This window comes from Meleagris gallopavo, chromosome 16 (genome assembly GCF_905368555.1).
Source record: "Meleagris gallopavo chromosome 16, MGAL_WU_HG_1.1, whole genome shotgun sequence".
NCBI lineage: Eukaryota > Metazoa > Chordata > Aves > Galliformes > Phasianidae > Meleagris > Meleagris gallopavo.
In genome coordinates, this window is record NC_139419.1 from 774,934 (window position 1) to 800,227 (window position 25,294).

The 25,294-nt window shown below is 40.2% G+C and overlaps 2 protein-coding genes across 11 annotated transcripts in view; one reads left to right on the forward strand and one right to left on the reverse strand.

Moving 5' to 3' along the window:
• Positions 1-19,388, reverse strand: part of PARN (poly(A)-specific ribonuclease) — a 38,262-nt gene extending 18,874 nt beyond the window's left edge. Inside the window, exons 1-19 of one of the 7 annotated variants that reach the window (XM_085237983.1) lie at positions 15,613-15,774; positions 15,307-15,384; positions 14,428-14,507; positions 13,017-13,084; positions 12,841-12,922; positions 11,128-11,188; positions 10,250-10,415; positions 9,602-9,667; positions 8,827-8,865; positions 8,104-8,146; positions 7,360-7,440; positions 6,057-6,113; positions 4,979-5,056; positions 3,337-3,380; positions 2,851-2,893; positions 2,141-2,216; positions 1,189-1,299; positions 1,034-1,103; positions 393-448 (exon numbers count right to left, since the gene is read on the reverse strand). In XM_085237983.1, coding sequence (XP_085094109.1) covers positions 393-448; positions 1,034-1,103; positions 1,189-1,299; positions 2,141-2,216; positions 2,851-2,893; positions 3,337-3,380; positions 4,979-5,056; positions 6,057-6,113; positions 7,360-7,440; positions 8,104-8,146; positions 8,827-8,865; positions 9,602-9,667; positions 10,250-10,415; positions 11,128-11,188; positions 12,841-12,922; positions 13,017-13,084; positions 14,428-14,507; positions 15,307-15,384; positions 15,613-15,631 — 1,318 coding nt within the window. In that variant the 5' untranslated portion in view covers positions 15,632-15,774. Of the gene's footprint in view, positions 1-392; positions 449-1,033; positions 1,104-1,188; positions 1,300-2,140; positions 2,217-2,850; positions 2,894-3,336; positions 3,381-4,978; positions 5,057-6,056; positions 6,114-7,359; positions 7,441-8,103; positions 8,147-8,826; positions 8,866-9,601; positions 9,668-10,249; positions 10,416-11,127; positions 11,189-12,840; positions 12,923-13,016; positions 13,085-14,427; positions 14,508-15,306; positions 15,385-15,612; positions 15,775-18,950 lie in introns of those variants that run through there. The other 6 variants (XM_085237981.1, XM_085237986.1, XM_085237984.1 and 3 more) reach the window with 6 other exon arrangements.
• BFAR (bifunctional apoptosis regulator) lies at positions 16,387-25,092 on the forward strand. 4 transcript variants are annotated; one of them, XM_085237988.1, is made up of 8 exons: positions 16,387-16,534; positions 19,435-19,752; positions 20,478-20,679; positions 21,056-21,225; positions 21,872-22,016; positions 22,258-22,428; positions 22,975-23,177; positions 23,978-25,092. In XM_085237988.1, exons 2-8 carry the CDS (start codon positions 19,487-19,489, stop codon positions 24,168-24,170), a joined length of 1,350 nt encoding a protein of 449 aa, XP_085094114.1. In that variant the 5' UTR covers positions 16,387-16,534; positions 19,435-19,486; the 3' UTR covers positions 24,171-25,092. The 4 variants fall into 4 exon arrangements, with proteins under 4 accessions (XP_085094114.1, XP_085094115.1, XP_010718007.1 ...); XM_085237989.1 differs by lacking the exon at positions 16,387-16,534 and adding an exon at positions 18,277-18,444; XM_010719705.4 differs by lacking the exon at positions 16,387-16,534 and adding an exon at positions 18,486-18,627.
• Positions 25,093-25,294: the final 202 nt, after the last annotated feature.

A 25,294-nucleotide genomic window follows, 5' to 3' on the forward strand; every position in this document is an offset into this window, starting at 1 on the left:
TGGCAATTGTGAAGAAAGCAAGCCAAGAGATTTTTAGGATCATTTGCTATTCAGTATTTTGCATCCTGTACTCACTGCCAAGGCGTGGGGGAGAGGAAAGCACGTGAGTCACAACATCACCTTTAAGAGGTCACCGTTCTTAGATTCACACACAAATATACAGCTACTATCTTTAACCCTCCTACATTCAGTTTAAAGAGTCTAACCTGTCCTAGTCAATCCCCTATGCAATTTCAAATAAAAGGGTGAAGTTTTTATCCTTTGATAAACGGCTAATAACCCAAACACAGCCAGAGTCCTGTATGTAAATGTATGATAATTAATCTTTACACCTCCTCCTCCAGGAAATTTGACAGAATTGTAGTAAGTACACAGTAAGTAAAGCTACTTACAGTCTGGTCCTTGCAAATTCAGATATGGTATGTCCATTACTCTCATAAGAAATAGCCTGAAGTAAAACAGAAAAATACCAATCATATTTTCATCCCATAAAGCCTACTAATCATACATGGTTCTTATTCCTTAAAACGGTCCATTACCCAAAAAGTTAATACAACAGCTTTTTGTTATTTAGACTATTTAAACATATTCAATTTTAATTTTATCAGCAGTCTTAGTGTACCACACCACAAAGAACACCTGACCAGTTTTTCTTTAACTGCACTACTCCCAAATCTCGCTCTACAAATAATTATAAAATTACAGCCACATTCCCAACATTGGCATTGACAAAGCTATTAAAAAAGTCCAGGTTTTGATGGTTTAACAGTCTAGGTTTAACTCTCCTAAGTGTCATTTCACAGACTAGCAAAAAGTAAATTATTCTTTTCGAATAAAAGGAACACTGTACAAATTTTGGCTTCATTGCAGCATTACTAGCGTGAAGAAGAAAGCCAAGCAGAAATTGAAGTGCTAAGAAAAATGCTGTTAGTCATTGATTCTGGGACTAGTTATATATTTTGGGGCTAATGCTACATTTCCAGGTTTTAGAAGGGTTTGGATTCGCATTCTTTGAAGTATGGCAGCTACTTACTTGTTAAAAAAAGGTTCGATGAGTTTTGATCTAGCAGACACATGATTTTTCGGAGGACTAAGAAACGAACCTAACAAAGAAAGAAGAAATTCAGTACATAATAAGAAGCTACAGATAGCACTAAGGAAAAGGTCTGAAAAAGACTACATAGATACCTAGAAAGTTAGCCATGGAGATGAAACACAGTCCAGTAATGTAAGCATCATATCCCGCTTCATGAAGTTGTTCAGAAGCTGTGTCATAACTTGGAAACCCTTCTGCACTTTCTGAAGAGAAAACATAGTTTGTCAGCATACATCACTCCAGTTAGCTGTATGTTCACACACACACACATACACTTATTTTGTCACAGAGTATCATTTCTAGTAAGCTTTTATGATTTTCAGAAGTTTTTAACCAGGTCCATCTTTTTAAAGAAGAACAGGTTCCTGGGATAGAAACCCAACCCTATTAGGAAAATATTAATCTCTTCTTTCACATACCTACTTAGCTCTGACAGAAGAGCAGAAACAACAGGATTTCCCCATACACCACTCTTCCTCCTGACTGTCTTGCAGCTAAAAGAACAGTCACTCAGTGCTTAAGTTACTTTTAAATACATACATTTCCCTTCTATCATAGTCTTACTTTCTGAGCCACCCGCTCAATCTTGAGACAAGCTTGCCCTTCTATTAAATATCCTTTCTTTCACCTCAAAGCAAAGAAAGCTCTAGAGGAACTCAACTAATTTGTACAACACATATAACTAATCACTACTTACAGAATTTCTTAGTTCTGTTTGCTCAAGTGCCCATCAGAGTATACTGGCTTTGATCTGACAGACAATTATAAGCAAATAAGACAGTTTTATACAGTTTCAAATTACTCTCCAAAAATCATGCTAAAGAACAAAGGCATTAGAAAATGACAAAACTGCTATTCACTGAAATACCTCCATTCTTCTCTTATCTGAAATAAAGTGCAAGGATTCCTACAGACTAAATACAACTGCACTGTCTAATATTGCCTGATTTTAAAGGCTCTTTCAGCAAAATACTAAATATTAGTATGGAAATCTACATCTCAGGCCAAGAACAAAAGAATCAGACCATTCTGATATATCCTTACCAACTTTAGGAGGGCTGAACGGAACCTCTTTTAAACGCTTTTCCAGTTCTGCAAGGGATGTATTATTAATGATGTCCTGCAAGAAAGGTTAGTGTTAACTGCCATGGTCAAGCACATTTCCTCCAGAAACCGAAATCAAACAGAATAAAATGAATCCTTACTGCTGCCACCTTGTGTCCTGTAAGGACTTGCACAGGACCTTATTTCAAAGCTATTACATCAGAGAAGTCCATCCACACAAGTTTTAAAAAGCTAACTTACCTTGCCCACAACATAGCATCTATGAGTCACAAGAATTTATTAATACTCTCCAGAATTCTTGAAGACATATTATGTCAAAATTATATTCTATTTGAAACTGCTTCCACATATGGGATGTGGGAAAGGCAGCACACAGAGCAAGGGAAAATATCTGAAATACCAGTCATAATGGTTGTATGTATTAAAGGTGACTACTGAAGTCTGCATACTGTACACTTTGTAACTCAAAGCTCTATGTTATGTTGAAACAGCAACAAATGGTCATCACTTGAACAAATGTTAGTCTGTATCCAAAGAATTTCAGCAGTTTTGATAAGGGGACAAGAAAAATCTTTTTTTTTTTTTTTTTTAAAGATCATGACAGAACATGTTGTTAGACATTTACCTAAAAAAAAGTTTTGATACACTCTTGTATCTTCAAACCATTCCAAAACACTACATCAATTTACCTTAAAAGGTTGCGTACTTGCCATCAGTTTAGTATCCAATAGCCTAGAAACAAAGTAAGAGTTAAGTAAGTTAAAACAGAAGAATGTCCATTTCACCAAATCCTTAAAAATGTTTTGGTGAATTAGCTGGGAAGCAGCAATTTCACCCTACTGAAAAATTATTCTCAGATCTTGGAGCGGTCAAAACGTATTGGCTTTGTCCACTGACAAACAGTAGCAAGAGACATCAGTAGCAAACAGATCTTGTTCCAAATGTAGTGCAGACTCAGAACACCAATAATTGTGACAAAAAGCAGAGGGCAAAAGTATCATCTTTTGTCAAGAAGAATAGCACAGCTCTTGTGAACAAGAGATGTCACATAATATTTTTTAAACTATTTATCTAACTTGTTCACAATTTTACTTCTTGTCACAGCACTACAAAAAGTAGCATCAGTTTGATAAAAACAGTACCAAAGAAGTTGCAAGTTTGAATTAAAATCTTACCGGGGAAAGACACATGACGTTACTTCTTTGAATTCACTTAGGTCCTAAATTAATATTAAACCAGAAGAGAAAAGCCAAATAAGTTAATTGTTAATCAGTCTCAGAATGGTAGGGTACAATAGCAACAATTATCCAGTAAGCTCCTAAAATTACAGGATCACAGAGTCACAGGGATTGGAAGGGACCTAAAGAGATCACTGAGTCCAACCCCTAAAGCTAAAGCAGGTCCCTGCAATAGGTCGCACAGCTCAGTGTCCACATGGCTCTGGAATATCCCCACAGAAGGAGACTGCCCACCTCTCTGGGCAGCCTGTGCCAGCGCTCCGTCACCCTCACATAAGGAAGTTCTTCTGCACGTTAGTACGGAACTTCCTATGTCCAAATTTTAGGCCATTGCTCCTTGTCCGTTGCTGCACACCACCGAGAAGAGCCTGGCCTCATCCATCTGCCTCCCACCTCCCTTTAGAGACTGATAAACATTGATCAGATCCCTCTCAGTCTTCCTTTCCCCAGGCTGAGCAGACCCGTGTTTCTCAGCCTTTCCCCATAGGGGAGATGCTCCAGGCCCTTCAGCACTTTTGCGGCCTTCTGCTGGACTTCACTGAGATACAGTGAGTAACTCACACCACAAGAGACATTCTTTTCAGCATTACCATAAATATCACTTGCAATTACACAGAACTACAGACTGACTAATTACTTCGGTTTTGTCTGTGATTTGTAGAAAGAAATGTTCTCCAACTCCTATACCCTATCTTATCATATATCCTAGATAACCTCTAATTCCAGCAGTTTCACTTAAACTCCTGAAGATGTATTCCCAGCATGTAATGTGTCACTGGAATACAATGATGACTTCCTAACGGTTTATATAATCCAAGTTTCAGTGCAAGCACAACTCATAACTGCTTGTGTTCCAGCACTGTGCAGACAGGTCACAGACTGCTTTCTCTCATCTGCCACTCAGGTCTTTCCCACAATATCCACCAGCCCTTGAGGACTGCAAGTGACACAACCACTATGCAGCCCATCCCTTCGAAGGGATCTCTGGCTTTCTCACACGCTGTCTTTAGTGCCAGTACATTACTTAGTCTATCTTAATTGTTAGACTTGCCCTGTGGTGGCCATGAAAGCATGCTCTCTCCAATTACTCAGATATTGCACTTCTTTAACCTAATGAGCTTCGTCATAAATTTCTGCATCAACTTTTTTATCATTCTATCAATTTTACTGTGTTATATGAAAAGACACTTTACAATTTTGTAAGTAGAGGGGAAAAAGATAATATATAATCACAGCAACCAACTGTTCCAAGCCAGTTTCCTAACAAATACATAAATTTGTCTGCATTATCGAAGCAGATCCTGAAGGAGTTAGATATGACCAGAAAGCACAATTCAATTCCAACATTTAATTTGAATTTTTGAAAGTGTAGGAGAAGAATTCAACTAAGCTTTCTATATGAAGATTTAAGAAGATAAGGCAGCAGCCAAGAAGCCACAAGTGTTTATTTTAAAATACTTCTCTACAGTTCTTAGTAAAACCATCATATGCTTTCACTCAAAAGAAAGGTTGGAGTTGATGACATAAATGCCTTAATATATGACTTTAATCTCATCTGCACACTGAGAAGATTACTTACATCAGGTAGAGGACAATAGAACTGATGTATAGTATGCATAACATCTAGCAGCATGTTGTGCCCAATAACAAGTTTGCCCTGTGAAAAGTATGTTAGAAGTTAGTTACGCTTCCAGGCACAGATAAATCAATGGTAGCATGTGAAAAGCACTGTCCCAGATGTCAGCAGAGAGCAGCTGAGAACAAACACAAACCCAACCTGCCTACTTGCTGCTCTCTACCTGCCCCACAGACCCTTCCATTCTCTCAGGGCAGCCCCTCCTCTCATTTTTCTGTTCTCAACCACTTAATAGAGCAGCATCTTGAAATGATCAGAAGATAATACTACGAGAGCTTCTCACAACTTGGTATCCAAATGTAAACTATCTAAGATTAAAGTAACCTGTCAGTTGCTTACCTTTAAATTTACAGCTTTTACAGCATATTCCCTATGGCTGTAATTAATATACAATAGTTAAGGGTGTGACATGGCTTCTCAAGCACAGAACCTTTCGTGCCAGATGTTGTACAAGGAAGTTTCTTCTTGAAAAAGTGCAAGAAATTTTTTAAATGTTTGCTTTGCTTCATCTGACATGACAACCTTATCCACTACCCCACATTGGTAGAGAAAACAATATGCATAAACATTTCTTTTTTAAGCTGCACGCTGCCTCAACTACATGAAAACAAACAGGCTGAAGGGCTCAAACTATAGCCTACTTTATGTAGAAAGAAGAGACCCAGGTGACCTTCTGTGATTAAGAATTTGGCTGCAAGAAAGTTAAACAATCTTTTTGGAACAGAGAAAAAAAAAAAAAAAAAAAAAAAGCTTAGAGCTTAGTTTCTAAGGAGAATCCTGTTAAAGCCATAAGCAATTTCTACTTCTTCTACTGTTGACTCTTACAGATAATTAGGTCCATGACTTTAGCTTACCATTGAAAACAATGACAACATCAACTAGAAAAAAGAAAACACTAAAAAGGGAAGCAACTTCAACGTGTATTTAATCTTATCTTGCAAAAAAGGTAAGAAAAGAACCTTTGTTGGAACTATTTTTTTTTCTTACAGCTAAAAGTACATTAAAAATAACGTCAACTCACAGAATTTGCAATGGCATGAACAACTCTGGAAAATCCTACTGCATCATTCAGTTCTTCCTGTAGGGAAGGATTCTGGCATTAGTGAAATACAAATACAAACTATCATCAAAATGGTACCTGCAAACAGAATCACGCAGAATCACAGAATCGTAGGGGTTGAAAGGGACCTCCAGAGATCATTAAGTCCAACCCCCTGCCAAAGCAGGCTCCCTACACCAGGTTGCACAAGTAGGTGTCCAGGCGGGTCTTGAACATTTCCAGAGGAGACTCCACAACCTCCACAAACCAGCATACACTGAAAATTTTAATCCCAGTTTGGCTCATACCATTTTTCAGACATAAGCAATAAGAGACCACAAAAGAAATGTTGAAGTCTGGGGATACACAAGGCCAGAGCCAGATGCCACTGAGATTACTGCAGTTTTAATGTATTTCTGGCTCACTGTAATGCTGGACAAGTCGCGAGCTAGCACTGTGGGCTGACCCCAGCCAGCAGCCAAACACTCGCACTGCCTTTTGCTCACTCCCCTCTCCCAAGGACAAAAACAATTAATGGAAGATAACAAATAATTAAAAGGAAAGGCAAAAAGACAAGTGAATCAAAATAACAACAAGTTAGTAAGAAAAGCGTGATCAACACCTCCCACAGTCCAAGTCTTGGTACATCATGAAACTCCTCACACTCAGTAAGCACAAGTATCAAATCCCATAAATGCTGAGTGCCTGAATACCACAAATAACTTTGCAGTCAAGTTGTTACTACAGTAGTCATGTGCAGCATCATTCAATCAAGAAGAATCAGATTACTTTAAATGTACAGGACATTAACTCAGATAACTAAAAGCAAGCGAGATTTGTAACAGAGTACTATTCAAATTGTAAATCCAAATAATGTGAAAACTTGCTTGAGAAATTCTGCAAGACTTTTTGCAGGGACTATAGTTCTACAACAGCATTATTAAATTCAATTGACCTACGTTTCTTCTGACTAGACCTTGCTTCTCTGATACAGCACATTCATTCAAGGAGGAATTCACTGCTCCAGAACACTGGCTAAATATTGTTTAAAGATGGAGTAATTTTAGAATTTTGTGGAGTAGTTTGAAATTTTTTCCTATACTGCAAAGCCAAAGTTAATTGAGTGAATTTGAGAATCGGTTCCAAGCAACAGCAACAGCTAAGCAAGAGGGAAATACTCCCAAACCCTATCACATGCAATTCTGCACAGCTGATTGAAAGCATGGATTCTTCCCCATCCTCTTGAAATCAAACTAAAGAAATGGAACTTACTGCAAATATTTACCTGTTCCTTTGCTTGTTTCTGCTGTTCTCTTCTTTTTCGTTCTTCTTCATCTACCTTACTAATAACAATATATCTCTCCTTCTAAAGTCAAAAAAAGTATTGTTTGAGGAATGACCCTGAGAAGTTCATAGAAGACCATTCAAGTTTTTGCAAATTAAATTGTTAAGAAAATTAAGTCATACCTAGCAGCAGTTACTTTGCAACATGACTTTTTATTATAAGCACCACTTTACCACCCATACACAGAAGTCAGCTTTAGAAAGCTGTATTATATATATCCACTAAAGCTAACTTTTACTAAATACACTTTTTACTTCTAAGAAAGGTTACCAGTATTTCATCATAGCCTGTGGATTTCGAATGTTTTTTGGAGTGGAGATCTGAGCTAAGAAGAGAAGATACAGTATGTGATGACTGTTGTTACTCCTAAGATCAAGATTTACTTTTCACCAATGGACTTACTTTTCATCAACATTAAATGTCAGATCCACTACATTTTAAAACACTCTTTGTTATTTATATTTTTAACTGTTAAATAATATTAAGCCACACATACATATGTTCATCATTCAAATGTTGGTCAGATTTAAAGATCAGAAACTAGTTAATCTAATTTCCCTTTAAATGTTCCAGATTTAGCACAGGAAAGCTCAGATTAGACCTAGAAATCAGGGCAGTTGGTTAGACCTAGTACAATTTCCTTTCAACAGGACAAACTTCCCATGCAGTAGCATGCCTGCTTACCTTATCTGACTCTAGGGTTTCAACGTGGATACCTTTTGGATACCTACAAAAAAGTAAACATAAGTAGTTATTTATTTGGCACTTAGCATCTTGAATCCATAGTAGCAATTATTTAACTTTGTTTCATTATTGCTATAAATCTTAATCTTACATGCAAAAAAACTATAAAAAGCTAACTGTTAAAATATTGGCCAGTCAAATTGGCCTCCTTATGCATCTAGAACACTTTAACTGTTACTAAGATTAAAATATTTTCTTATGCAATTTCCCATCCTACTGTTGCAGAACCCATAACTTCTTAGTTAAGCAATATTGAGTAACTTCCACGACACTTCATCACAATCTAGAAGTTACTTTCCAGAAAATCAAAAGACAAAACATTAGCAAAAAAGTTCTTGCTTACTTGAAGCCACAAGTACTTTGGTGGCTGCAGGCCTTTAACATGTAATTCATGTGTTTATAAACCACCCTGAGTTGGAAATATTAATACCAATTTTGCTACCTCTGCTACTTGCTTATATCACTGCATCACAACCACACTTAATTGCCAAAGTACTGTCATATGCAGAGCCACAGAACATACAACCTTTAGCACACCAGAGAAATCCTCACTTAAAAGAATTAATCACTTCTGGATTGACTAGCTCTCACCCAGATTTTATTTTATTTTTAAATCAGAAATACTAAAATCACAGAGTAAAGGCAGTATTATCAGTAACTTACTTCCAGCTCAAGGTCTGGTAAATTAGTTTCCTCTGAAACCTAAAACCAAAAGATAATTGTGTTATTAACACTTCTCTCATGCATTCCAAACCAATAATGCTCAAATAAAGGCTGCTTCTCTCATCTGTAAAAATACTTTTAAGCTAAGAGCATAAGTTACTGATACCCAAACCTATAGGCTAGTTGCTAAGCTGTGGAAGCATTTACAACATTTTGTACATCCATCCCCAAATCCTCTGATTAGCAAACACTCCATACTCACCATTACTGAATATCAACACGGCAACATAACTTTACTCACTTCACAATGATCTCCTAATTCTAACTTCATATGACTTTTTTTTTTTTAAATAACAACCATACTCTCCAAACATCTGGATTCCAAAGCTGAATAGACTTTGAGAAGGAGATTGACTAAAGTCAATTTTAACATGCAGCGCCAACAACAAACAACACGACAGTTAAGATTATGCACTTTGTTAACAGCAAAGTAGGCTTACAAGACACTTCTACATACACAAGACAGATCTTGGCTATACGTAAACGAGAGAACATAAATATGTATGCTGATGTTGTAGCTCAAGGTAGAGCATGACATTCATACAGATTACCAAACTTTCTCAACATTCAGAGTTAAGACAAATAAGTAAAGAAAGAACTGCAAGTCAAAATATCTTTCTTCTTCCTTGTCACTCTCCTAATTCAATAGAGTAAAAAATAAAAAATAAAAATAAAAAAATCATTTTCAGAAGACAAGTAATTTCAGAAAACTGACCCTGTACATGGCTCCAGTTCCAAACTTTCATTTTCGTTATTCTTTAAAAATTCTTCTATTTGTTCTCTGGAAGAAAGAGATTAAATAGATTATTTGGTCCTGTAGCTTTCAGATTTTACCAATATGCATATAGCTCTCCCATGAAGAAAACTCTATTTAAAAACAAACAACAACACAGCTAGTGAACTAATAAAAATATCTTCAATGTACAAACATGGCACTATTGTTTACATTTCTGATTCAAAAACATCTGAAGAAAGATGCAATACAGAAGCACTGAACTATCCCAGTAGCTGTGGGACACGTCTTTTTTTCTTCTTAAAACATTAAGTAATGCTAGCCAGATAAAGACTGAATAAAAGTCTTGGGGGACTGTTCCTTCCTGTAATTCTGCTCTGCTTTGGAAAGATTTCTATCAGATTTAAGAATAGCAGTAACACAAATCTAATTCCTCCTTGTGCTGATGGACAACTAAAGCGATTTTTTACCAAACCAAAAAATCATAATGAATTTTTTCAAACTTCTCCTTCCTTTCACAGAATATTTCATCATAAATAGTTGGAAAGTCTTTTTTTAAGATATAATTTATTGTGATGTTACCATTTGTGTAATAGAACTCCAGCTTATTATTAAACTATTTTTACTTACACTATTTTATCAATGAATTTTTTCTGATCTTCAGGAATTGCAACAGGACATTTTGTGGCATTAGGAGAAATATAGGAGAGAGATCCTGCACCATTGGCCTGAGAACGCTTTTCATCATACTGTTCTCTTAACTGTCTTTCCTCTTCCTGATTTAAATACGGAATTCCTGAAAAAGGCATTCAAAAACTCATCATAATTGGGGACGTATGATTTAGCAAAGATTTATTACTAACCAAGCATTTGCCCAATTACACCCCTGAAGGCTGAAGACACATCCCGACCTTTCAGATCTCCTGTTCTAGAGCTCATTCTTAGTTTGCAAGTATAAAAGCATTCTTCTACCACACAACAGATGAGCTGGTACCACTAGATTCTTAAGAGCTGTATGCCTCATCTGCATAAAGCACGAACCTCAGACTGGCAGAAATTCAGATGGCAATCACCACTTCAATTCAGCACTTCTCTTCCTTGACACCTGCACTGCTTTGATAACAGACCGCAGCAGCACCTATTCTAAAGCACAGATACCTTTGCTACAACGTTACTAAAAAGGCCTGACAACTGTTCCATTATCCTGCCATGTAATTTGTTACTCTTATCTATGTTTAATCAGTAAAAAAAAAAACCTACCGAGTACTTATCTAAGCATGAATTCTATTAATTTTAATTCCACAGAACAAACCTTTGAAGAGTAATTATCAGCACAATTCTAGAATCAGATACAAATAATTTAGAATTATCCTTAGATTTTAATAATTCAGAATTATTTTTAGAGAATTCCATTGTTAAGAGAACATCATCGTTGTTGCCTTTTTCTTTCTGCAGAAAATGAAGATGTCATAAACTTCACGAACAGGGAAAGAAAAAAAACAACTCACCATTACGAAAAACTTTGTTAAAATCAAATCCTTGGTTTGCTAAAAAATCTATGCTTGAACTCTGCAACAAAAGAAAACAAATTCACAATTGGCAAGAGCATCAGTGTCTCACAAAGACCAATTATTGTTAAAAATTTAAGCTTTTCAGAAATTATGTACGTTCAGAGTCAAAAGCAAGTAAGTTTGTGAGCCTAAAGAAGTCAGATCCACTTTAAACCATGGTACTTTTGTCACTTACTTTCAACTTTCACAAGGCATTCCTAGCGCTAAATGTCTCTCCAAGTTAATGCGACACATGCTCAGTCTTAAGTTATTTGGTACACAAACAACAAAGAAGCCAGTGAAAATACGCTAGCTTCAACTTGAACTGTTGTGGAAATTTTTGATTGGCTTTGTTTCCTGAATCAAGACAATAAAGCCCAACAAAGAGAATACTCCTGTCTTAGCAGCACAGATGGTCAGGCTCTCTACTGCCCCAGACACTGTGTAATGTAGTCTTAACATAGGCAGCCCAAAACTTTCTTTAGCACTGTTCAGTGCTGGTAAGCCTAGAATACTTAACCGCAGCTTCAGTTTAAAAACCTGGTTAAGGAGCACTTATGTTCATTTATTAGAGCTTAAAAATCAAAGTTAACACCCCAGTCTAGGAGACAGGTTAATTCCCAGGTGCTTCTTGATCTATCTGAAGGCAAAGCACAGCTAGATGGAAAACATGGTACAGATACAATAAAAACAACAACAACAACAAAAGAAATAACTGAATTTCTGAGAGTAAGTCTCAAATCCCAGGAAAAAGAAAACAAAAACGCACATTCAGGACAAGCAGCAAATCTGGCTGCACAAGAACATCGTCACTCAGCTCCCTGAGGGAACAGGGAGGTTTTGTCAACTATGTTTTGACATTTGCTTGCTTTGCTTGAACAGAAAAGTTTGATTAGAAGACAACTTCTTATCCCTGAATTAAAATAATCTGAGACTCTACTTCTCTGTATTATCTTTTATTATAATTTTCCTCACTAAATACATATATTGCTTTATCACAAGGAAAAACAAATGTACGAAGAGAAATCTCTGCTGCTGTATCAAGTTGGGGTAGAAAGTTTCAGCAATTCAGTTAAAAGCAACATTTAAGCAGACTATAATCTAGGTTCTCCTCACATACTAATCTCAAACTGCTAATCTCAAAATTTCTGCTTACATTTATGACTTTTTTCCACATACACAATAAGAATTGATACAGTAAAGATGAAAGAACAAGTGACATGGAGCGAGGAAGGGAAAAGAGAAAAACATGGTACAGGAGAACAAACCTGAGAGTAGAAAAATGCTGGCACTAGCCCGGGAAGCAGTGAAACTGAAACAGCAATTGGGAATAGAGGAGCAAATGGGAAAAGCATGGAAACAAGCAGACAGACAAGGAAAAAATTAGAATGATCTTGCCAGATTTGAAACATTAGCTCCAAGATTTTAAAACTAAGTCACAAATATTCTCTTGAAGCTCACTTTTGGGGATTATTCTTAACTGATGTTTTTTACTTCTTGTCTAAGAAAACAAAACAAAACCCAGAAACTTATGCTTATCTGTTTTCTAAGCTGTTAAGGAACCAACCACTTCTCTCTCTCAGTGGTAATATAGATCTTCCTGAAAACTTAGGAATTTTCTGCAGGCATACCTCAGCCAAGCAAAAACATCAAATCTGTTTTTCTACTAACCTGACAGACAAACTTGACATCCGGTGAACTTCTGTTAAAGGGTTTTGGAAAAATATAGAAATTAAATGACTTCATAATATACCTGTGAAAAAGATGAGTTGCACATCAATATAGTTTATCAACATTACTTCATAAATTCCTCAGTGAACAACACAAGAAGTAAGAGAATTACATACTTCTCTTCTGTGTGGTCATATTTAAAAGTGCAAAGGCCAAACTGAAAGAGCAAAAAATCCATGGAATGCTGAAAAGGCAAGGAAAACTTTGCATGAGAATAAAAGTGGTATACATTTAAAAACAGCTTCATTTCAGAGTTAACCAAGTCTGGATCTTCACAATCAATACACATTCTGTTAGTAATTTTTACTAAATGGACTAGATCTTTTTATCTAGCTTTCATTCCCATTTATCATCTTACTTTTGTTCAAAATGACTTGTAATACACATTTTCATTCCCTACATACACAAGAACTAAAGGAACTCCCATATCTCCCCAGCTGTTGCTCACATCAGGAGGATACACTGCATCTAAAGCAGCTAGCAGTTCTTCTCAGTGTTCACTTACATTCCATGTAGTGTGGGAACGCTTTGTGAGGGTCATGTATAGTTTCCAAATACACATACTGACACTCAATAGTCCTCTAATTCACATGGCTAACAGCGATGTAAGAACTAGCATAGCTGCTAGGCACTTTATCATGATGTCCTCGACTGTTTCACAATCACTGAATTAACAATGGAAAGGTTTTGAACACTGCTGTAAGCGTATAAAAAAATAAAGAAGCCTTCTAGTTGCACTGATTCGCTCTTCCCGAGGGCTAAACAGCTCTTTCAAACAGAAGGAAAACACAGTTTCTCAATGGCCACCTCTAGTGGAGAGGAACAATAGGAACACTAACCACTGTGTCCCTCATACTGTAATGCCTCTTAACAGAATAACAGTCAATACTGTTTAGTCCTTGGATGTCTCTTAACAGAATAATAGTAAACAGTGTAAACTCCATGGATGCCATCAGAAAATAGTACTGCTGCCATGCTTAGCACTTTGCTGAGCCCTGTGGATGGGAGCATGACAACCCAAACCATCACAGCTTTAACCTCACACACGTTTCCCATGGTCATTGGACTGTTTGATTGGTTTTTTGTTGTTTTTTTTTTTGTGATGGTGACAGCTGGCACTTTGGTTTTGCTAGAGACAGTACATTCTGGTGAAGGAGAGGCTGTTCAGGAAGGACCCTAGTTCTGATGTAGCTTCTCTGTCACTGACTTTCTCTTACCAAGTCCCAGTTTGAACCAAAAATTTTTAATACCCTCAACATTCTCTGACAACAAGTTCTACAGATCTACAACTTACGTGGAAAAATCACACTCCTGGTTTGCTCTTCCCACAACTTCATCAGGTTTTATACATCTTTCCCTAATACTTGTGCTAGCAGAGACAATAAAACAAGCAACTCTTTGTCAGCTCACACAGGTAACTCAATATTACAGACCTCCACTTATCATACTGTGCTGCACTGCCTCCTTGCTGAACTGGAGTTCTAACTTTTTTCAACATTTTCATTTTTGTCATGGTGAACACTTTACCTTTTTAAGTTTCTGATACCGTTCTTCTGGTGTGTCAAAGCCATTGGTTAATGCACTAACAGAAGGCCCATCGCTGATCCCTGAAAAAGCAGGGCTTAGGGTAAGCTTTTGAAAATTAGCCACAGCTAGAAATGCAACAACTGGTAAGACGTCAGTTGAGAGAGGCTGTCTATTGTGTAAAAGCATAAGTCTCAAGCACAAAATACGCCCAACTAGAATGTGCTGTTCAAACACTAAAGCTTTGCTTTAAAAGCATGGTTCTCATTCTGTGTGACACAAACACAGTGCTGACATTACAACACAGCAGTGGTTCAAAGTCAAACAAAAAACGTGAGTACGGCATAGAGATCTGATGAACGACTTCATCACCCGATGCAACACCAAATAGCAGCCGTGCACCCCGAAGCAGCACATCTAACAAAAGCAGCCCTGGTCACACTCGCTTTGTGGCTGACTGAAGTCGACAACCCACGGGCAGAACGTTCACCGCGGGCTCTGACACACAGACCCCCGGGCCTTACAAATGCCAGAGTTCTTCTTGCTGCCTCTCCCTGTGCAAACACAAGCAGGACATCCCTTATGTGTCCCAACCTCCTGCGTGCACAGCGCAGGCAGCGTTTGTCTCTGACAGCTGCAGCTGAGAATCAACGGAGCGACACGCTCAGAAATTTCTGCGGGCGGGAGAACCGCGCCCACAACAGACCGTTCTCCGGCTCCACGGCACACAGACACGTATCTCCTCGACCAAAGCCTCGCCACCGCAAACAAGGCGCGGTGTTTTCGTTTTCCAGCAGCCTCTGCCGCACTTCGAAGCCGACACTGGGCCGCGTTCCGTTACCACACGATTCGGCCCACAGCTCACGGAGCGCGCGGCCGTACCTGAGAACTCCCCATCAATGGCCAGGAAGTCCGCCTCTTCGACAGCTTCGTACACTTTGCTTAGGTTATCCTTAAAATCTGCGGCAAGAGGTAAAAGCACACCTGAGGTGACCGGCCGGGGCCGCCCGCCGCTCTCAGCCCGCCTTCCCGCCCGCGGCTCGGGCCGGCCCGCACGGCGCGGGAGCGGGGTGGCCGCCCGGCATCCCTGAGGAGAGGCGAAGGCCAGAGCCCGCCGTCAGCCCGGGGAAGGGAGAGGGGTCACCGGGGAACACCGCGCACGGCTCGGAGCCCGCAGCGGTCACTCACTGCTTCTGATCACCTCCATCCCTCGCCCGCACCAGCCCGCCCGGAGCCCGGCGCGCAACCGCCGCCGCCGAGCGCTTCCGGAACCGGCCCCGCCCCGCTCCTCCTGCGCGCCCACGTGAGGCCCTGCGGGGCGGGTGGGGTGCCGCCATCTTGCCGCGGGCGGAGCCGTTCCTGGACTGCGGCCGGGAGAGCGCGGCCCGGTCTGGCCGCCTCTGCGTGAGCGGTGACAGTCGCGCGGCGGCGGACTGTTAGGACCTGGAAACCGCTGCGTGACGGCGGCAGAGGTCGGCCTGTGCCGCCCCGCGCAGCCCTCGAACCGCCCGACCCGGCCCGGCCCGTGCGGCGTGCAGAGTGCTGGGGAGCGGCACCGTGCGGCCAATGCGAAGGGAAAGGCGGCGCCGGTGCCTCCAGGAAAGAAACGACGGACATCAGCTGAGGAGGTGCGAGGAGCGCGGCGGGTGAGCGGGGCCGCAGGAGAGCACCGCGAGACAGTGAGCGTCCGTCGTTCCGTGCCGCTGGAATGGCGCTGCGGGATAATGACAAATGAAGCTTAGAGCCCGGCCGGGTATCCGTGCCCGTGCTGCGGGAGGGAACGGCTGTCTGGGAGATGAGCGCGGAGGATCCCGCGGTGGAAGGGCCGGCCGAAGCACGGCGCCTCAGCTGCCCTCGCTGTAACGCCCTGCGGAACGGAGCGGGGACGCGCGGGGGAGCGGCCGGCGGGGTTACGGCTCACACAGCCCGGGAAAGTCCTTTTCCGGCGTTCCGGCTGAACGAAAGCGAATGGAGGGAGCGCCTGCACGGAGCCGGAGCTGCGGGACTGGGCGGTGGAGCTGGGTGAGGTTTTGCCTTCTCGCTGCAAGCGGTTCATGCCGCGCGTGTCTGCAGCGAATCACCTGCAGGATTACATGGTGCTCAGCAGGAGGTCAGTTGAAATAGTAGAGTTCTTCTGTTTTGCAGTAACTTGTCTGAAGTGTGAAATCTTGCTCACCTAATTTTCAAGAACTGTTTCTGCAGCCTCTCACTTAAGAGTTTAAACAAAAGATTTGGAGGTAGCAGTACTCAACTAGTGGTGAATGGGCAAACTGAAACTGTGAGGTGTGAGTGATCTGCTCGTGGCAGTGCTTGGCTCCCATCCATTGCTGCTCTGGAAGCCGAAGCAGAGCGCGCGTGAGTGTGTCCAGGGGTTGGTGGCTGCAGAGGCTATGTCAGGTGAGAAAACAGCCTGAGCTCGTGGTACCTGGCCCGAGGAGAATCGGTGCTTCCAGGAGCTACCTGCAGAATTGGACCAAAGGCTCAGAGCAGCAGGAAGCCAAGGCTGCAGGACAGCAGATCTGTGTACTGCAAGGGCGGAGCTGTCTCCATGGGGAGAATAGCCATTCTTTGTTAAGAGCAACTTCTCCCAGTGCACAGACTGCCACTGCTGAGCTACGTGTGCTTGGTTCTGTTTGCTGAGAGGATCTGGTTTGGAGAAAAATCAAGTTATTGATTATTGGCCATGATCCACATCTGGAATATTCTCCTCTTAGCTGTCTTCCTATAGTTTATTGCAATAAAAAGGAAATGCTATTGGATATTAAGAATAAATTAAGAATTATTAAGAATTCTTATTCAGAAGGTAACATTTACCTAGTGAGTTAAATACCCATTTCTTTTGTATGTGCGCATTGGAGCAACTACATTTACAAATATGTAGCTTGTAATCTGAAATCTTTGAATGTCCTATTTTTTTGACACGAGATGAGATTGGCTGCTTTCCAAATTGCTGAGTAGCCTTGGGAGAGTGCAGAGCAAACCACTAATTACGGGGTTACGTTGTTTTTATATTATGAACATTTTGTAAACTAAACCCAAAGTCTGAGTTTCCACATCATCTGTATCAGTCTGCAGCACACTTGTATCAGACCTATGTATTTTCTGTTACTTTACTGAGCTCAAAGTGAAGCTAAGTGCAAACAAAAAATATCAAAATGCCAAAAACTAGACTCTAGAGCAAGAGCTAAATATTCTTAGTCCAGTTCTTTGTGTATGCCCTGACGGATGTAGGTGAACTTCCTCTGGTCTAGAAGAGGAGCATATTTTCATGCTAGGGTAATTTAAGGGTCTGCTCAGTTGGCCTTAACTTCATGTACTTAATGAGAACTGCAAATAGAAGGTGAAGTATGAGCTGGGCACTCCATCTTTGTGTGAAATAAAGGCTGGAACTTAGCTGGGACACAGCCTTGTGCTCTGCATTGGCAGAGGCTGGGACAGGTTTGGTCCTCATGCCAAGCGAACTGCACCCTAAGAACCAAGTCTTTACGAAAATGTCACTTTGTATTGCACAGTAAGAAAACCACCTTATCAGCACTTAAAAAAAAAAACAAAAAAAAAAAAAAAACACTCTTTGCTTTGGACTGTAGTCGAAAAGGAATACAGTAAGGGAACAGGCACTGATAGAAATATGTGTGAGTGTGCGTGTGTGTATATAAACAATTCAAATGTAGTGAAAGTAGTCTGTGTGAGCCAGCATCCTGGGTAGCGCTGCCGTTAAGCCAGCCTCTAATAGCCTGACGAAGCTCTGCCATCAGGGCTCCAGCCCTCAGCCGGACGTTACTCTCGGGCAGGTTAGTTGGCTGTGGGCGTGCGGTCATAAACGCAGCTCGGTGCTCTCGAATGGAAGCGAGCGCGTTAAGGAAAACGCAGAATGCAGAGCAGCACCAGCAGGGTGGCTTTTAAAACGTTGAAAAACAAGGTTAAAGATCGAAAAGGGACGGCCGTGCGTGCGCGGGGCGGCTGCCGGGAGCCGAGCCAGGAGCCGAGCCCCGCGCTGCGGAACGAACCCCAGCGGCGCCGGTAAGTGCGGGGCGGTGCGGGGCCGGCCGGGGCTCCTCCCGGGGCTGCGGCTCAGGCGGCCGGCTGCGGGGCGCGTCCCGGCGGAGCGGGGAGGAGCAGCCCGGGCGGGAGGGCCGCGCGTCCGCGGGAGCGTTAGCGCCTGTGTCCTCGGGAAAGCGGAAGGACGTTCTCGGGCGCAGAAAGGTTGCCTTTGTTTCTCCTCTTGTAAGCGATGGTTCGCTCGCTGCGCGCGGAAGGCCGGCGGGCCGTGCTGCACTGCGCCTCGGGGCTCTCCTCTCCCTCTCCCTCCCCCTCCCCTCTCGCTCTTCTCCCTCCTCTCCCCCCTCTCTCCCCCGGCTGCCCGCTCTCGTGCCCGCTGGCGTTGCGATAAGCGCGGGGTGCTGCGGCCCGCGTCCGTAACTGCGTCGGCGCCCGCCTTACCGCGGTAATGCGATCGCCTGAGAGAGCGGAGCGAGAGCGCTAAGAGAGCAGGGCGGTAGTTCTGGCCGCAGTCGCTCTTTTCTCACCTGCGCGCTTCCCGAGGTGGCAGCGAGGAGCGGGGTTCGGCTCCGCTCGCCCCGTGCCCCAACCTGAGCGCACCGCGAGCCGCTGCCGTCCGTACGGTGTGCGGACATCGGCTTGCTTTTGTTTTTTGTTCTCTTGATGTTGCTTTTGGGTAGTCGAAAGAAGAAGGGCGTCTGAATCGGAGAGCTGGCGGCGCCTTTGGTTTCGCTTTCGCTGCGTTTTTGGTTTCGGTAACGCCAGAAAAGAAAAGGAAAGAGGCTGAGCCCCCTGCTTTACATCCAGAGCCCGATTCTGATCGTGGTTTGGGGTGAATGTACTGTTGAAAAAGTGGAAAATGATGTTTCACTTAGGGGAAATTTAAGTTCACAAGTTTTAAAACTACGAGAGCAAGAAAATGTGTTACAATGGAAAAAATACAGTTCTTGCAATCCTAAACATCTGTAGTAACTTTTTTTTCATGCCGAGGCCTCTCCTGTTGCTTTGCAGAAGCAATGCTGTGCCGATTTGAAGACTAGCTAGCATAAGGTTATAAAAGAAGATGGAAGAAGATGAGACCTTATGCAGTGAACCCAGCACGGCAGGAGCTGCAGCGCGCGCTAGCCCTGAGGTTGGCCGGCAGATATCAGTGAGTGAGTTCCTTTGCCACTGCTGTTACGACATTCTGGTCAATCCCACCACCCTGAACTGTGGGCACAGCTTCTGTAGACATTGCTTAGCCTTGTGGTGGGCGTCCTCCAAGAAGAATGAATGTCCAGAATGCAGAGAAAAATGGGAAGGATTCCCCAAAGTCAACATTCTCCTCAGGTAATTTTAATATATTTTTCTGCTGTTTGTTTGGATTCCTAAATCAAGCAAAACTAACTGTCTGCTTTGATATTGTAGTATTTTATTGAAGTCTTTATTTTATCTGAAGTCTTTCATGCTACCCATCCTTTTTTTTTTTCCAAAAAAAATGGAAAGCACAGAAGTAAGATGGTGGCTGCTTGTTTGGTTTTTCCCTTCTGATTTTTTAGGGGATTTGTATTAAGTTAGAATTATCCTTGATAGTGATGGGACTTTCTATGATAGGAATCATTTATAGGAAGAAATGTGACCTTATGGCAGAAGAAAGTGAGAAGTATCAAATTGTTGTCTGCAGTTACCTACAATCCAGTTCCTGTGGTGCAAGGAAACAGTGGCCTTCACTAATAGATTTTTAAAAAGTAGGCTATAGGATTGATGCTTTTATGTTGTCTCTTGCTAAGCATATTTTAATAGTCAGGACATGGTCGTAGCACACAATTCTAATTTTGCATTAAGGATTTACTTGTTTTTAAATGAGAGATTTTTTACTTCCTCTATATTCAAAATGCTATTTTGAAGTAGTTGATTAACTGTACCAAGTGCTAGTAAGCAATGTTTTCTTGCTTTCAGAGATGATAGTCTTTGGTATAAGCTGGAAAACATAAATCTTAAAAAAAAAAAATCCCTTTTCTGAATGCTAAGGCTCAGTGATGATATAGGTCAGTGACGAGTGTTTCTCCCATTAGGGATGTTATTGAAAGGCTGTTCTCTGATGCCATTGAACAAAGAAAAGAAGATATTCAGCAAAACAGTGATGTAGCACGCAGCTTAGCAATCTTCCAAAAATATGGAAATGACCAGATTTCTACGGCTCCAAACACAGGAAGAATTAATCCTCGGGGAAGAGGGTTTTTCTCAGGCGTTCTGACAGCTTTAACCTGTGTAGCAGTAAGTTTCATCTGGATGGTGTTCCATATACTTGATTAAGTATCCAATGAAATATGCTTAAAGTCTATGAATGTCAAAAAATGTCAAAAAATTGTCGGTATAGAAGAAACTTCAGCTGAGCTGAGTGAATGCGGCAGTGTTCAGAGTTGTCTGTCAGGAGCTACAGTTTCAATATACAGCAAATGGAAATTAGACAAATTGGCTGTGGTATTTTTAAAGGTATTTTCTTATAACCTAAATATTGTAGGGTCCTTAGAATGGAAGATTTTGCATGTCAAGCCCTTAATGCATGTTTATTTGTACGATTTAATATATTTGCATTGCAGGTAAAGAATCTCCTTTATTTTATTTTTAATTTACATATATTTACATATAGGTAGTACTACTTGGGTATCACTGGAGTAGCAGAGAATTTGAAGATGATCTTCTTGTCCACAAGCCTGTTGCTAAATGGACTGCTGAAGAAGTGGCGCTTTGGCTAGAGCAGCTGGGCCCTTGGGCTTCTCTTTATAAAGAAAGATTTTTGCTGGAGAAAGTTAATGGAAGGTGAGTGGTCTAATTATCAGGAGCAGCTATTATCTGAATGAATGCTGAGTAGCTTTCATTAGGCATGGTGCATTTTGAAATGATCAGACTTTGTTCCATAGTGTGGGGGAATATTCTGTTGATGTATCAAGATAAAAGACAGGGGAAGTTCTAACACTTGTAGCTGAAAACAGTAGTAGATACTTAGCAACCTAACTGAAGTTTTTCTGAGAGCTTATTTAGATACTGACAGTGCAGACTGAAATGGTCCTGAAAATAAAATTCTATTAATACATTATCCACCCCCTCCACTTTTCTTTCCTGTGAAAATATGTATATGCTATATGCATTGTTGCACTCGACCCAAGAGCTCTAGGTTTGATATCAGGAGACCAGACTAGATCTGCAATGTACTGAAGAACTGTGTTCATTAATAGCCAACAAGCTCATACATTTGCATGCTGAGAGCAGGCAAGAGAGAACTTGAAAAGAAGGATATTTAAAACCCAGCCTCTGAGATGCAGTTGATTCAGAACATGAAAAGCGATCCAAAAGGTGATACCTTCTATCTGTAGCTTATTGTTTTAGTATGTAGTTACTGATTTGTTAGTCATATCTTCTTGATGTGGAGTCACTGTTTGCCTTCAAAATTCTTCTGCCTTTTTAGGCTCCTTCTAACGCTGACAGAGGAGGATTTCACAAAAGAGCCTTACAGTATAGAGAACAATAACCATAGAAAAGCAATTACAGCAGAATTGGAATGTGTCAAAACTTTAGGTATTAAACCACCACAGAACCTTTGGGAATACAAGGTTAGTTCTCTTAGTCTACCATCTATATTAAGTGATTTTAAATCATGTATTTCAAAGACAACTCTCTTAAAGTCAAAAGGGTTGTTAGGGAAGTAGAATTATCTTTGTAAAAATTGCCTAGCTTAATCAACTACTGTATTTGAAAAAATGATCCTTTGAAAAATGACTGTTAGAAAAGTCTAAGAACTGTCATGCACCTTTCATTTTATCTTTTCATTGTTTGCAATTTGATACTTTTCAGGCAGTAAATCCAGGAAAATCACTCTTTCTTTTGTATGCGCTCAAGAATTCTCCAAGACTCAGTATGTTATACTTATATCTGTTTGATTATACTGAAGCTTTCCTACCTTTTATCCACATCATTTGTCCTATGCAAGAAGACCAATATGAAGACATGGTCACAAAATTATTAGTAAGTGCTCAAATGCTACATGGTTGAAGCATGTTAAGATTTAGTTACTTAAAAAAAGTGTGATGTAATTATTCATAATGTCACCTCCTTGCAGTGCAACTTCTTTAGAAGAAATCTTAATAGTAACTTGTTGCTTTTACTTTATTATGCAGGACTAGTAGTGTTGTGACCATAACCTGTACTAAGATTTATTTAAAGTGTTTAAGGTTTTAAGTCTGTGAAACTTATTTTTCTTATTATCATTATTTTTTATCTTAAAAAAAAAAAAAAAATGTTCACATGAGCGTAGAAAGACCTTTCACTGAAAATATCTTCATTGAAGAAATGGCATGATAAAGTCTGTCTGGCTGTGAGGTTTTTGGATAATTAATTGAAATTATTGGATGATGATATTATCTACTGAAAGCATAAAAAAGATTAATTACTGCTTTGAATTTACTAAAGAAATAAAAAAAAAAAAAAGATCAATAAAGGAACGGTGGAAATAAGCCAGTATTGTCTATTTAGTAGGAAATTATTTAACAGTCTTTTTATCCTAATTTACAGGACCTTAAACATCCCACTTGGAAACAGTGGAGAGAATTCATTGTAAAGTATATATTTTTGCCATACCAGTTGGTAGCTGAATTTGCTTGGGACTGGCTGGATGTGCACTACTGGACATCAAGATTTATCATTGTAAATGCCATGCTACTCTCTGTTCTGGAATTATTCTCCTTTTGGAAGCTCTGGTCAAGAAGAGAATTGAAGTAAGTCTTACTGAGCTTGTTGAGGGATGTAGGAAGTACATTACAAACTGGAAAATCAGACTGTTATGATTTTATAGGTGCTCACTGAAAATGATAGTGCTAACCAGGACTCGGGATAATAAGATGCAAGTCTGAATCTGCAGATATAATACTCGCTTTTGAATATTTTTATTGCTGTGAATACCTGAAAGGATTTCTTACAGCTGGTTTTACTGATCAGGTGTAGTAAATGCGGTGATGTTATTAATTGCTCAGAACGTGTCTCGATCTTTCCTTGAGAACTGCCTCTTAGCATAACTGGGTTATCTGCCAGCTGAGAACTAAATATTTAAGAGTTCTGTCATGCTATGTTCACAGGATAGTTATGAAAGGCATTTAATTGGACAGATATTACTGCTTCAGCGTATTAATATAACTTCATAATTGCCGTGATCTCTTGGTTATAATTTTTTAAAAGTTTTGTGGGAGAAATTCTTGCTTTGGCGTATATGGAGTTGCTGCTCCTACCAGCAGCTATAGGGGGCAGAGCATCTTCGGAAGAGAACTGGCTGTGTGGAAATCATCTGTGGCAAATCTGGAATTTTACCACTTCCATCTGCTGTGCTTTTTGGTCTGAATAAATGGACGTAATATTTTCTCACGTAAAAAGTAATATTAGTGTATTGTAAGTAAGTTTTTGTGGAGTGAAAAATTCTGTAACTTGAGTAGGTGTGAAATAATTTAAGGCAAAAACACATACTAGCTTGTCTTAGAATGGTTAAAAATAAAGCCTCTAACCCTCTCCCCTTCCTTTTCCACAGGACTATTCCTCACAGAATGTGGAAACACTTCTGGAAAGTCTCAACCCAAGGTCTTTTTGTTGCAGTTTTTTGGCCTTTTATTCCTCAGTTTGTCTGCAATTGTTTGTTTTACTGGGCCTTGTACTTCAACCCAATTATAAACATTGATCTTGTAGTTAAAGAAGTAAGGCGTCTGGAGACACAAGTGCAATGACTGACATCAAACTTTTGAGCTGGTTAGTTTCCAAAAATGCATATTTGAAAGAAACCTTGGTTTGTTTGTTTGTTTGTTTTCTTTTGTAATGTGGCAGTGAAAGTAGATTAGGTTAACTTAAACATACAAAAAAGCCTTGAGGAAAGTTACTGTTGAACAGCTGATTCCAAGGCTGAGAATGGGCTTTATTACCCAAAATGATTTTTGTAGTTAAAAAAAAACAAATATATTCCTGATTTAGCCATTTGAAACTTAGTTATGTTTTATTTTTTATCAAATAGTACTTATTTGTTCTGTCTTAAAATCAGTGTTTTCTGAAAAGCTACGGTGGTTTTTTCAACTTAGTATTTCATGCCAGCAATGTGCTGTGCAGAACTTGAGTTTGCCGAAGGAAAACTGAAAGGATAGACTTGATATTGAAAGTACTCTGGTGTTTTCAGCCTGCTTTATGTGTGAAGTTCTGACTGAGAAATGCACAGTAAAGTTGTTCTAAAATTCCCTACGTAGATGGCAAAGCTTTGCCCTCTGGAAAACATGGCAATTGCTGTTCACATGTTTTTTTGTTCTGTTCAGATCAGTTAGACTTCATCATCAGCTTCTTTAATGCTCTCTTAAAATCTGTTGCTAATCCTTAAATTCACCTTGTGCTCTTAAAAGGATTATTTTGAATAAGTGACCTGACACTGTAATTATGCCTTACTGCAATGAAAGATGTGTTTCTAGGTCTGTGAATGAACATTGACTGGAAATATGGACTGTTTTGTATAAATGGATTGCCACTTACTAATGTAAGGTTTTCGACCTTTCGTTAAGTGTTGTAAGTTGTTTTTGTTTTTGTTTTTTTGCATTTGTATCATGAACATGAACTTTAAATTCGCCTATGAATATTTTTTAAAGATTAAAGATATAATTTTAAATCTTAGTCCTTCCTGAAGAAGTTCATTTATTTTATATCAAAGTGTTTGACGTTACCTTTGACTTGTATCTCTTGTATTTGTTCTGTATTCCTCTAGCTACAAATAAGTTGAGGTGGATGAAGATAAACCATTCCTTGTTCTTAAGCTGTTAAAGTTATCGGTTACGGAAAAATGTATTTGTCAGTAGTTTTGTTACTGACTTCTCCT

What these genes read in the sequence shown, in the direction of transcription:
- BFAR (XM_085237988.1), top strand. Translation starts at nt 19,487, where the DNA reads ATGGAAGAAGATGAGACCTTATGCAGTGAACCCAGCACGGCAGGAGCT. An exon ending in CAGCTTTAACCTGTGTAGCA is followed by an intron (nt 20,680 to 21,055) that starts GTAAGTTTCATC and finishes ATTTACATATAG; the next exon opens with GTAGTACTACTTGGGTATCA. An exon ending in TGGTCAAGAAGAGAATTGAA is followed by an intron (nt 23,178 to 23,977) that starts GTAAGTCTTACT and finishes CCTTTTCCACAG; the next exon opens with GACTATTCCTCACAGAATGT.